This window comes from Mauremys mutica, chromosome 7 (genome assembly GCF_020497125.1).
Source record: "Mauremys mutica isolate MM-2020 ecotype Southern chromosome 7, ASM2049712v1, whole genome shotgun sequence".
Lineage (NCBI taxonomy): Eukaryota > Metazoa > Chordata > Testudines > Geoemydidae > Mauremys > Mauremys mutica.
In genome coordinates, this window is record NC_059078.1 from 128281657 (window position 1) to 128295128 (window position 13472).

Here is a 13472-nt window from a genome sequence, read left to right on the forward strand (position 1 = left end):
CAGGTTTGGCAACGCGGTTTATTCGCCAAGGCCCCGGGGGCAGGACACAGCAAGGCACGAGGGCAGCAGCAGCGCGGCCGGGGCTGTTCACACGGCCCCCAGGCGGGCCAGGCCCCGGGCTCCCTGCACCGGCATCAGGAGTGATGGCTACTGCTCCCAGCAGAGAACCGACACCGGAGACAGGCCGGGGGCGGGGGGCGGGGCGGGCAGAGTCCTGTGTGCAGCTCTGCTGGTGCCCCCCATCCTGCCCCATGAGCCCTGGCTCCCCCCACCTCAGCCCCTGCTCTTCCTAGCCCCGCAGCCCCCCAGACACTGGCACTGCCAGGCTGGCCCCGGTGCTCACTAGGGCTGAATGGAGACCAGGCGGTGCAGACCCACAGCGCCCCCTGGAGCCCTTCACCGCTCCCAGCCCTGGCCCGACCCTGTGCCAAGGCACTGACAGGCACTAGTGGCCAGACAGCCCCCGGATGCAGAGAGGCCAAGTCTCGCTGCCCACGACATGGCTGGGAGGAGCCCTGGGCCTGCTCAGGCCACATGCCCTTGGGAGAGCTGAGGGGGAGGCAGGGCCATGGGGCCAGGACACCCAGAGCAAGGGAAGGGGGGGGGGCACTGCCCTGCCCCCAGCATCAGAACAAGAAGGGGCAGGGAGATACCAGCTCCCTGCCACGGCCACATCCCACTAGCGAAGTCAGGCCTGTGTCAGCCCCCTGCTGGGGACGGGCCCTATTCCCGCTGAGCTTGGGGGGCACCGCCTGGGCATGCCTGGCTTTGGGGAAGCAGGTGCAGCAGCTCCCAGCTGCATCCCCTGCTAACCACAGGCACCAAGGCCCTGGCAGATTGCCCCCTCCACTGCCCCCTCAGCCCAGCAGCAGGGCGGCTGCAGGGGCTGCGCCGGGGTCTGGATGGAGGGCCCCAAGGCAGTGAGCAGAGCCCTAGGGAAGGGGGTCTCCTGTCTCCCCCCCGTGGGGGGCAGCACTCAGAGCCCCCAGGATCCCGGACGTGGGCACTCGGCGGACGTTCTCTAGCCAGCAGGAGGGAGGCAGCCAGCCATGCTGGGCCCGTGACGAGCAGGCACACTGGCTCTGCCAACACCCCTCCCTGGCCTGCCTGGGCACCGCAGCTCCTGCCCCGCAGCCCCTTGGAGGCCAGGCCGGCCAGCGGCAGCAGGGGCCGCGGGTGGGCAGCGGAGTCCCATGGCAGCACGGTCACGCCGGGAGGTTGTGTGCGGACTTGGAGGCACTTTGAGCTCTCTGGATCACGGCCGGGCACTTCTCCCGCCGCAGCAGCTTGTTGTTCTCAAAGAAGCCTTCAGTGCGGGGCACCCCGTGGGAGCCGTCGGGGAAGGTCAGGAGCCCTGGGGGGGGAAGAGCAGGAGTCACGGGGAAGGGAGCTGCACACACGAGGGAGGGAGGGAGGGGCAGGGCGGTGGGAGGAGCAGGGCAGCAGGGGCCAAGAGGAGAACGGGGGTCGTGCTGGAGAGCAGGGCTGCCTGCCTCTGCCCAGGCTGTTCGGCCCGCTGCTCCTGCTGGGAGGGGCTGCCTGGGACTCACCCAAGCCGTCCACACGCCCGCTCTTGAACTCGCCCTCGAAGGTCATCGAGTCGTAGCGCGTGAAAACTCCGACGCCATTGAACTTCCCCTGCACGAACTCCCCCTCGTACCTGCGCAGACAGAGCCCCGCAGCGTCAGGCTCCCCGCTCGCCCCCCCCAGCGTCAGGCGCCCCACCACGTGAGGCTCCCCGCTCACGCCCTCCCACACCCCCAGACCCCCCCAGGCGCCCCCCAGCGTCAGGCTCCCCGCTCGCTCGCTCACCCCCCCCGCAGCGTCAGGCTCCCCACCGGCGCCCTCCCACACCCCCCAGACCCTCCCAGGCGCCCCGCAGCGTCAGGCTCCCCGCTCGCTCGCTCTCCCTCCCACACCCCCCCGACCCCCCCAGGCGCCCCGCAGCGTCAGGCTCCCCGCTCGCTCGCTCGCCCTCCCACACCCCCCCGGCCCCCCCCAGGCGCCCCGCAGCGTCAGGCTCCCCGCTCGCTCGCTCGCCCTCCCACACCCCCCAGACCCCCCCAGGCGCCCCGCAGCGTCAGGCTCCCCGCTCGCTCGCTCGCCCTCCCACACCCCCCAGGCCCCCCCCAGGCGCCCCGCAGCGTCAGGCTCCCCGCTCGCTCGCTCGCCCTCCCACACCCCCCAGGCCCCCCCCAGGCGCCCCGCAGCGTCAGGCTCCCCGCTCGCTCGCTCCGCCCCGCAGCGTCAGGCTCCGCTCGCTCGCCCCCCCCCGCAGCATCAGGCTCCCCACCGCGCCCTCCCACACCCCCCAGCCCCCCCCAGGCGCCCCGCAGCGTCAGGCTCCCCGCTCGCTCGCTCTCCCTCCCCCAGACCAGGCGCCCCGCAGCGTCAGGCTCCCCGCTCGCTCGCTCGCCCTCCCACACCCCCCAGGCCTCCCCCAGGCGCCCCCCAGCGTCAGGCTCCCCGCTCGCCCCCCACAGTGTCAGGCGCCCCACCACGTGAGGCTCCCCGCTCGCGCCCTCCCCCGCCCGCAGGCCCCCCCCAGGCGCCCCACCACATGAGGCTCCCCGCTCGCGCCCTCCCTCGCCCGCAGGCCCCCCCCAGGCGCCCCGCCACATGAGGCTCCCCGCTCGCACCGCATCAGGCTCCTCGCCAGCGCCAGCCCCCGCCCCACAGCGTCAGGCGCCCCGCCAGCACACCCGCCCCGGCCTCGCGGCTGCTCAGGCATGGGACACTGGGGCGCTCTTACTCCCCGGACCCGCAGGGGCTGGCAGCGCCAGTCTGCAGCAGCCCTGGGGGCAGGGAGTGTGGCTGCGCCCCGCACAGGCTGATGGAGGAGCAGCACCCACAGGTTCCAGAGCTGCAGGGGGAGGGCGTGGGGTAAGCAGGAGCAGGGAGGAGAGGGTCTCCGTGGGGCAGGAGGGCACAGACACACGACTCAGCATCAGCACCCCTCACCCATCCCCAGTCCCCGCGGACGAGACCGGCCAGTTGCCCCAAGCTCCCCAGGCTGCTCCGGCGCCATACGCACCTGGAGCCATCGGAGAAGGTGAGCACCCCGCAGCCATGGAAGAGCCCATTCTCAAAGTGACCCAGGTAGGTGCCGCCATCTGCAAACGTCAGCTGGCCAACACCGTGCCTGCGGCCTAGGCAACAAGAGCGGGCAGCGTCACCAGCGCCCGCAGCCAGGGAAGGGGCCCAGTGCCCATCCCCCAAAGGGGATCAGAGGGACTTGGGCAGGGTGCTGCTGGGGGTCGCACGGGCCCATACGGGGAAACCCAGGGCTAAGCTGGCTCCCAGCGCTGGCCCAGCTGGGGAGGCTCAGGTTGCTCCCAGGCAGGATGCTGCACAGCTGGGGCCATGGGTCCCTCTGTGCTCAGTATCTGTCCCCACACAGCGCCAGGAACCCCAGCACTCACAGCTGCTCTGCTGGCCGGCCGGTGCCCAGGAGATTCAGGGGATGGCAGCTTGTCTCCACGGCTGGGCTCTGCAGTCAGCTCCCCAGGCCAGTGGGGCAGGAGGGGTTGGACTTTGTAACAGCTGCCTCTCCCGCCCCCCCCCCCAGGGCCAATCCACACGTGGGGAAGGCATCTGCCACCCACCCGGCCACAGGAGGGTGAAGGGAGCCCAGGGGAGTCCCGAAAGGGCACACTCATGGTCCACGCTGGCAGGAAGCTGCCGGGTGCCGGGGCAGACATCCCCAAACGCAGGCTGCTCCAGGGCCCTGTGCCATGGCAGGGCTGCCTGGGCTGGCGCACACAGCTCAGGAGTCCCCAGGCCTGAGGTCCCTTGGCCTGCTCTCTTCCCTTAGAGCAACGGCAATTGCCAGTGGGGCTGGGACCCCGGGGGCAGGGTCTGGCAGTGCTGCTCAGCAGCCGGGGTGAGACCCAGCTCCCCAGAGAGGGCAGCCCCAACACCGACAGGGACAGGGCTCCCTGGCAGCCAGTGGAATGGGCTGAGGCCAAGGGGGAAGGCGGGAGATCAGGCTGCCCTGTCCCAGGAATTGAGGAGCAGACAGGGGCCCGGGGAGGGCAGGGGCAGATGCTGTCTGGGGAGAACCTGGGTTCCTGATTCTTTAAGGGCCTGGCACCGGGAGCCTTGTCACGTAGGGAGGGGCAGGCTCCCCTCTCCTAGCCAGCCGGGCCCAGCCCTGGGAAGGAGGGCGCCATACAACCCGTGGGACGGACTGGCGCAGGTGCCGCTCCCAGCCCTGCCCGCAGAGGCTAGCAGGCTGTGCCCAGCACAGATGCCAGGGGTTGTTTGCAGCCCGTCTGGGTGGGGCCAGCTGTGCCCTGCTCACCTTCCTTCCACTCCCCGCAGTACTGCTCCCCACTGGAGTAGGTGAAGGAGCCCTTGGTCAAGGTCATGGTGCCAGCTCTTGGGCGGGCGAGACGACACCTGCAAGGAAGGGGCAGGTGAGAACACCCAGCAGGCACTGGGGGTAAGACACACAGGGCTGGGAGCCTGCTGGATGCCATTGTGCCCTGTGCCCTGCTCCAGGCCAGGCAGCATGCTGCGGGACGCTCTCCCTCTGCCCAAAGCACGGCCCTTCCCCCCAGGGCAAGCTCCGGGCCTCCCCCTCAAGGCTCTGCCTCTGCCTAGCACCGGCCGGCACTTCCCCATTCCCTTTGGATCTCCTCCCAATCCCAGGGCCTCTCTCAGGCCCGTCACTAGGCCTGGCCTGCCAGGGGATGGCTGGGGGCTGAGCCCCCTTGGGCCAGCAGCCTCACCTTGGCGGCAGCCCCTGACACTGCAGCCTCTCGGACGGGCTGGCAGCTGCCTAGACGGGGGGAGAACCGAGCCCTGTGACCGTACAGACCTCCATCCCCTGCGCAGGCAGGAAGGCTAAGGCGCTCCCTGCACAGAAAGATGGCACTCTGGCTCGGGAGCTGAGGAGGACAGGACTTCCTGCTCCGAGTTAGAGACTAATCTTCCGCTGGATTCCGCAGCGCAAACAACTCTGCTCAGAGCTGAGCTGCTGAGTACCAGGGGCTGGGGGAAGGTGTATGCCATGTCGCTCTCTGTGCACGGCTGAGCGAGCGTGGGAGCCGGGTCTGCCCAGCATTTCAGGGTCAGCTCTCTGCTAGAATGACTCAGGAGTTGACTGTCATAGGCCAGCTGAGATAGGCTGGTCGCCTGATCCATGAGTCCAGAGCCTCAAAATACCTGGGGACCTGCTGACTGCCTGGACAGACTCTTGGATTTGGGGCCTGCAATGTCTGCAGTGGGTAGACTCTCATTTGCATAAGGGAGACCTAATCAAGCCCTTTTGGTGATCCTGTGATCTCGGGTGAGGAGGGCCCCGTTCAGGTTTACTGAGGGGCTTCCAAAGGGGAGAAGGCAGCCAGGCCACCCTTTGCTTGCCTGTCCTGGCTGCTCCAGTCCAGCAGTCTCTGGCCACCTGATGCCATCGTGCCTGGAGAGAGGCTTGTGCTTCCCCCACCCTCCCAGCTGGCCAGGGAAGGGTAGGAGTCTAGCCATAGACAGCCGCTAAGCTTTGACCCCTGCCAGCAAGTAACCTCTAGGAGCCAGCAAGAACTTCCGAGTCAGTGATAAAAGCACTGGGCATTACCCCAGCCCAACTTCCTGGGCTGAACCAACAGAGAGTCACGACAACCATCCTGTGCAAGTATCAACCTTCGGGGTTTGCTCTTCTCTTCCAACGCACAGCACAGGGTTGCTGCTACCCCCCCCCTTCGTGCACGTAGGGTTTAAGCTCCAGCACCTGGCTGGTAGCGAGTACACAGGCGTGCAGTGGGGCTGGGCCCCAGAGAAGTTAGGTGAGAGTGGCACCTGTACAGCAGCTCTCAAACTCCTGACTGCCCTAAGGGAAACACCCTCCTTGCCTAGGAGATTGTACGCACACCTCCTGGGGTAGGAGCTGTGTGTTTAATCCTGAGAAATCCCGCACGTTTCACCTACGTTTGTCATTTGAATTGTAATTGAAACGTCCCAACAGAACGCCAGCCAACACGGCTTGTTACATGGAACCGGGTGTAGATTTGGCTGGGGGGTGATTTTGGCCCTCCCTGAATCACTGTTCAACAGGAACAAAGCTATCGACTGGCGCCGAGATTCACAATGCTGCTCCCGTGGGATGCAGGACGGCTGCCTTCCCGCAGCATCACACAGCGCTTAGAGGGAACTGTTGGGTTAAATAACCCGGATCGTTACATTAATTTGCTTGCTACCAACCCGCTTGCTCAATGTGACTCGTCCATACTTTGTGCTGACTTTAGTAAATAAAATACATTCACTGGAGCCCTGCCTGGTTTGCTTCTCTCCTCCCCAGATGTCAGGTTCCGGACCTGCAAAGTCCCAAGGTAAATAAGAGGGACCTGTGCCCCACCTAGTGGTGGTCCATAGACCTGCCCCATAACCCTCCCATCAATGGCACGTGCACAGGGACACAGCTGGGTTCTGTATGAACAGATCCTGTCAGTAGCAATGCAGAACCAACCACTGGGCCCAGCCAGCCAAGCTACCAGCTGAGCAGTTCTAGATGCCTCACGCCCCAGTGGAGAGTCACATCAAGCACTGAGAGGCAGGATGTTTGCACACAGCCAGGTGTGTATCAAAGCGAATGGAGAGAGGGTTGAACACAGCTCTGCCAGCTCAGAGGTCAGTGAGTCTGTAAGTCCCAGCTGCACTTTACCCTGGAGAGAGATGACTTCACTCTGCTCATTTCCGTGAGGGGGGGGGGGGAAGAGGACGCTGCCAGGTAGCCAGGAGAGGTGTCACAAATCCACATACAGCCCAAGGAGCACGCTGGCAGTGTGAGAACCCCGTTTCTCTGTTCCCCAGACGTTGTTCTAGTGCCCAAAGCCTAGGGAGGGAAACTGCCAGCTCTATTTCAGCAGTGGTGAAAAATCAGAACCCGTTTCCCCTGGTCCCCCAGCTTGGGCAGGCGCCACAGGCATGTTGGGATTTTAATGTCTTACCTCCACAGCCTCCACTCTGTCTCATTTTCCCCTTTAGTTACTCACCAACCCACGATTCCAATCACCAGGATACAGTAAGTGCCACAAGCCTTCTAGTTCAATTTGCAAAACCAAGAGCCAACACCCAAAGAGGCTGTGCGTTTAATCAGCGTTTCCATTCAAATCGAGGCTCAGCTGCTCATTTGGAAAAAGCTGTTCCTGGGAGAACCATGCTGAGCTTGTGTGAGTTATGAGTGTAATATGATATTTCATTAAAAGGTGGCAGGGCCAGAAAGAGTTAATTAACTCACCTCACCGACTGACCTGACCCATGGGTGAACCTTAAGGACGGGTTAGGAAGATCTGTAAATGAACAGAGCTTTGAAATTCAAGTCAGCATTGTTAGAGGTAGAAGGGGAGGTGTTTGCTCAGGGCTTGGGATGTCAGCAAACAAGTCTTGTCTATTGCTATAGTTTTAATTCAAAGATCAAAACAGGAATATTAACATTTATGATGATACTTGAGTGAAATAGTATTATTGTCCGTGTGTCCCTTTGAAGGTTGTGGTAACCTGTATCTGAACTGTATAATGGCTAAATTACCCTGTGCTAATTGCCAGGATGTTTGGGAGAAGGAGTTAAGCCTATTGTTTTCCCAGGCCGAAAGGCTGCTGGAAATGTATAAGAACCCTAGGACACGATCCTAGTTCATCTCAGATCTGCTTTGGGTTTCAAGAGGAGGAAACCTTAAGCCACAAGGATTGAGATCCCCAGTCACTGACTGGAGTCACCCTGAATATGGACATTGGACTATAACCTATGGACTATTTCTAAAAGGACTTTTGGCAACTACAAGCTCACCTCTGCTATGTATCTGAACCTCAAGAGTTGAATTCAAGTCTGTCTGTATATTGATCTTTTAACCAACTCTCCGTTTCTTTTTTAATACATTTTAGCTTAGTTAATAAGAATTGGCTCTAAGCATGTATTCTGGGTAAGATCTAAGTTATAATTGGACCTGGGTATGTGGCTGATCCTTTGGGATTGGAAGAACCTTTTCTTTTGTATGATGAGATAAGATTTTCAGTAATCATCATCATATCTGACAGGTGTGTCTGGATGGAGGCCTGAGGCTGGGCACTTTAAGGCACTGCGTTATTTGGACTTCTTCTGAGTAAACAGTGAGGTAATACAGAAGCTGTTTTGTGCTGGTTTGGTAAATCTAAGTATTGGAATAACCACCAGCTTCTGGGGTTTGTTTGCCCCGTTTGGTTTGCAGTTCACCTTGACTGAGTGACCTCAGCTGGCTCCCACGGGCAGCACCGTCACAGCTTGTCATGGCACCAAGAGAAGCCAGAGATGCACCTGCAGCGCAGCACTACCCTGGTCTGCTTCCCCCACACACACTGCCCTTCTTAGGGACCAGCTCGACAGTTCAAGCTGCAGCCTTACAATGCAAGCTACGAGAAAGGACTACCTGGTTTTTTAAAAAGGGAACGTACCAGCTTCACGCTCTGGGCCGGGGATGTGCTGCTCCCTCTGAGAGAGAGGATGCTCGCTCACCTCCATGGAAGCTGAGAGCCAGAGAGCTCCTCAGCCGGCAGGATGTATTGTTGGGAAGGACCAAAGCTAGACTGCAGGGGCTTCTTGTCTAGAAGGTAGATGGCCCTTAGTCAGTGCCAAGCTGGTAACTGAACTGAGTGCTCTCTGCTGAGGTCATTAACAGGCCCCACATCGGCCTGGAGGAGAGGCCTGGAGCGGTGCAGATGGGACAGAGAAGCACTGGTTTGGATGGCTTCATAGGGAGATGCACAGAATCCAGGCACCAGAAATCACACTGGAATTCATGATCCAAGGCTGGGAGAGAGGAAGTAATGGAGAAGAGAGAAATGGAGCTGCCTGGGGACCATGGATTGTCCTGCGTCCCACAGAAAGGGGCGTGCACCTCTAGTAACAATCACAGCTTGGTGGAAGTGTAGGTCAAAAAACCTGCCATGTGGCATGAAATCTACACTGTGCGTGCATGTCAGTTATTGTCTAATGCAATGGTTCTCAACCAGGAGTCCAGGGCCCACTGTGGGGCCACGAGCAGGTTTCAGGGGGTCCGCCAAGCAGGGCCAGCATTAGACTTGCTGGGACTCAGGGCAGAAAGCCGAAGCCCCAATGCCTGGGGCTGAAGCCAAAGCCTTAGCTTCACAGGTGTGGTGTGAACGGGCCATGGAATTTGTACAGCATGTTGGGGAGGCCTCAGAAAGAAAAAGGTTGGGACCCCCTGGTAAAATGGATGCAACAGTCCTTCCAGCAGCAATCTGCCCCCTCCCCCCACTACAACAGGCCTCAGAGACACCCCACGCTGTCATAAGCAAGAGGGGAAAGCACCACGAGAACTCAGCCAGCAAATCAGAGCAAGCCACCCCCCCTTGAATCAGCGCCCGATCCTCACCCCAGCCAATGAGCCGAGCCAGGCAGCAGTAGAGATCCATGAGAACTGACCCAGATGTGCCCCTTGCTAGGACAGCCTGGGGAGGAATGACCTCATCTGCCATCCATGGAGGCTGGATCAATGCACCCCCATGAGCTTCTGGAAAAGTGTCACTCAGGTGACCCCAAACAAATCACCCCCTGAAGCCCCCACTCCCGAACCCCACCCCTCCACCACCTGCACCCCAACCCCACTCCTGTACCCTACTCCCCCACCCACCACACCCCAACCTGCACCCCACCCCCACTCCTGTATCCTACTCCCCCACCTACCACACCCCCAAATGCACCCCACCCCCACTCCTGTATCCTACTCCCCCATCTACCACACCCCCACCTGCACCCCACCCCCACTCCTGTACCCTACTCCCCCACCCACCACACCCCCACCTGCACCCCACCCCCACTCCTGTACCCTACTCCCCCACCCCTCCACCACCTGCACCCCACCCCCACTCCTGTACCCTACTCCCCCACCCACCACACCCCCACCTGCACCCCACCCCCACTCCTGTACCCTACTCCCCCACCCCTCCACCACCTGCACCCCACCCCCACTCCTGTACCCTACTCCCCACCCACCCCACCCCCACCTGCACCCCACCCCCACTCCTGTATCCTACTCCCCCACCTACCACACCCCCACCTGCACCCCACCCCCACTCCTGTACCCTACTCCCCCACCCCTCCACCACCTGCACCCCAACCCCACTCCTGTATCCCACTCCCCCACCCACCACACCCACACCTACACCCCACCCCCACTCCTGTATCCTTCTACCCCACCTCCCTCACCCCCACCTGCACCCCACCCCCACTCCTGTACCCTACTCCCCCACCCCTCCACCACCTGCACCCCAACCCCACTCCTGTATCCTACTCCCCCACCTACCACACCCCCACCTGCACCCCACCCCCACTCCTGTACCCTACTCCCCCACCTACCACACCCCCACCTGCACCCCAACCCCACTCCTGTATCCTACTCCCCCACCCACCACACCCCCACCTGCACCCCAACCCCACTCCTGTATCCTACTCCCCCACCTGCACCCCACCCCCACTCCTGTACCCTACTCCCCCACCTACCACACCCCCACCTGCACCCCACCCCCACTCCTGTACCCTACTCCCCCACCCCTCCACCACCTGCACCCCAACCCCACTCCTGTATCCTACTCCCCCACCCACCACACCCCCACTCCTGTATCCTACTACCCCACCCTCCCCACCCCCACCTGCACCCCACCCCCACTCCTGTATCCTACTCCCCCACCCACCCCACCCCCACCTGAACCCCACCCCCACTCCTGTACCCTACTCCCCCACCCACCACACCCCCACCTGCACCCCACCCCCACTCCTGTACCCTACTCCCCCACCTACCACACCCCCACCTTCAACCCCCCCTCACTCATGTATCCTACTCACCCACCCCTCCCCCACCTGCACCCCACCCCCACTCCTGTACCCTACTCCCCCCGGACACCCCGGGCCGGCGACACGGGGGGGGCCCCCACCTGGACTCCGCGTTTCACCACCGGCGCCGTTCCCCACTGGGGGTCCTGGTCCCCATCGACGGCCGCCAGCCCCGCTGACGACCCGGCTTCCCCCACACCCGGCCCCCCAGCAACTCGGGCGGCGACACTAGACCCCATCTCCACATGTCATTGGCTGTTACCATGACAACCCGGAGCAACACGGCTTCCCATTTGCCAGATTAGCAGGGCCTGTCACCAGTCGCCATCTTTATGAGGGGCAAAGATTCTACCCAGGAGTCGTCACTGCTGTGAGCGGCTAGAGACTTCCCCACCCTGATGGCGCCATGTTTGTGCGGGGCCCGGCGCAGAGCTCCTAGAGCGGCCATGTTTGTGCGGGGCGAGGGAATCCCTGACTTGGCCACCTGCCTCCCCCCCTTTCAATGGGCTGGGGCGGCAGGCTCTGGGGTGGGGCCGAGGAGGAGGGGTTTGGGGTGTGGGAGGGGCTCAGGGTTGGGGTAGAAGGTGCAGACTCTGGGAGGGAGTTTGGGTGTGGGAGGGGGGCTCAGGGCTGGAGCAGGAGATTGGGGTGCAGGGTCCCAGCAGCGCTTACTGCTGCTCGCAGAAAGCAGCCCCCAGGTCCTTGCAGCCCCTAGGTACATGAGCAGCCAGGGAGGCTCCACATGCTGCCCTTGTGCCCACAGGTGCAGCCCCTGCAGCTCCCATTGGTCGCAGTTCCTGGCCAATGGGAGCTGCAGAGCCAGCACTTGGGCGGGGGCAGTGTGCAGAGCCTCCCTGGCTCCCCATGCGCCTAGGGCAGGGATTGGCAACCTTTCAGAAGTGCTGTGCCGAGTCTTCATTTATTCACTCTGATTTAAGGTTTCGCGCGGCAGTAATACATTTTAACATTTTTAGAAGGTCTCTTTCTATAAGTCTATAATATATAACTAAACTATTGTTGTATGCAAAGTAAATAAGGTTTTTAAAATGTTTAAGAAGCTTAATTTAAAATTCAATTAAAATGCAGAGCCCCTCCCCTCCCTGGACCAGTGGCCAGGACCAGTGTGAGTGCCACTGAAAATCAGCTCACGTGCCACCTTTGGCACACATGCCATAGGTTGCCTACCCCTGCGCTAGGGCATGGTGCGATTGGTCAGTGTGGTTCCCTCTGGGCAGCTGCCCATGTCCCTGATGTCCCTTTCCAAAATGCCTTCCTGCTTGTGTCTGGACGAGCAGTTGTGGCTAAGGCAGCAGTGGCATTGGGCACCCTCTGGGAACACTGGCATGAACTGGCACAGCTACACATACTGGCCAGCTGTATGGGGGTGGAAGGGCAGGCAAGGCTAAGGCCTGCACTCGTGACCATGATAAAGAATCTCAGAAAGAGTCACTTTCTTCTAACACTGAACAAGGAACGTTATTAGAATGAGGGAAACAGTACTAGCCCTAAAGCCACTCTGTCTCTCCGACAGAGTTCCTTTCCCCAGCCTCCTCCCGGCTACAATGTTAAAGAAACAGCATGCATAGCCTCACAGTACTGCACATTCTTTAGGCTGGTACCAGCCTTTCCCCCAGAGAGACCACGGGTCCAGGGGGTGGAGAGAGTGGGATACAGTGTCTTTAGAACCTGCAGTCTGTAGTGCAGAAGAGGTCACAAGTGGGGAGAATCTGCATGAGGGAGGCCTGGTGCTTCCTGTTTGAAAACACGTGTACAGGTGCAGTAAGATAGAAGGAGAAGTCACAGGAGTGGAGTGGAGGGAAGCAGTGACGTTGACTCAGGGGAACTAGAGTCCCTGCCCATGGATGGATTGTCCTCAGCTCTCTCCAGCTATTCAACCAACCCGCAGGAGGCTTTAGCTGAGTCTCCTTGCATTAGGAGATCCACTTGACAGATAAAAAAAAATTATTTCAAAACAAGTTTGGATGCAATGAGTAGGAGGAGCTTAGAGAAAAGGCGTGGCCAGTGGAGTAAGTGGGAGGAGTTTAAAGAAGAGAGTGGTCAGTGCAGTGAAGGGGGGATTGAGGGACGCACAGGTTTAGTCGACGAGTGAGAGAGGTTTAGGGAGAGGGTGTTGGTGGGAGGGGGCTAGAAAGGGGCGTGGTCATAATAAGTGGGAGGAGTTTAGGGAAAGGGCGTGGCCAGCGCTCTGAAGAAGAGTAGGCGCAGTTAGAACCGTGACTGATTCCGGGGGTGTGACCAGAGTAGTTAGTGGGTGGGGTTTAGGGGAGGGGCGTGGCCAGCACTCCCGGGGGCGTGGCCAGGGCAGTCAATGGGCGGAGTTTAGGGGAGGGGCGTGGCCAGCACTCCAAAGAGAAGGAGCAGGCGCGGAGCGCACCGTGACTGATTCCGGGGGCGTGGCCAGGGCAGTCAGTGGGCGGAGTTTAGGGGAGGGGCGTGGCCAGCACTCCAAAGAGAAGGAGCAGGCGCGGAGCGCACCGTGACTGATTCCGGGGGCGTGGCCAGGGCAGTCAGTGGGCGGAGTTTAGGGAGGGGCGTGGCCAGCACGCCAAAGAGGAGGAGCAGGCGCGGAGCGCGCCGTGATCAGTTCCGGGGGCGTGGCCCGGCAGTGGGCGGGGCCCGGCTCCTGACT

At 61.4% G+C, this 13472-nt stretch overlaps 1 protein-coding gene across 2 annotated transcripts; it reads right to left on the reverse strand.

Moving 5' to 3' along the window:
* Positions 1 to 11072, reverse strand: MORN4 (MORN repeat containing 4). 2 transcript variants are annotated; one of them, XM_045025744.1, is made up of 5 exons: positions 10924 to 11072; positions 4304 to 4401; positions 3035 to 3149; positions 1551 to 1660; positions 1 to 1354 (listed from the first exon to the last, which is right to left on the reverse strand). In XM_045025744.1, exons 2-5 carry the CDS (start codon positions 4368 to 4370, stop codon positions 1206 to 1208), a joined length of 441 nt encoding a protein of 146 aa, XP_044881679.1. In that variant the 5' UTR covers positions 4371 to 4401; positions 10924 to 11072; the 3' UTR covers positions 1 to 1205. The 2 variants fall into 2 exon arrangements, with proteins under 2 accessions (XP_044881679.1, XP_044881680.1); XM_045025745.1 differs by lacking the exon at positions 10924 to 11072 and adding an exon at positions 8425 to 8471.
* Between the last annotated feature and the right edge of the window lie 2400 nt (positions 11073 to 13472).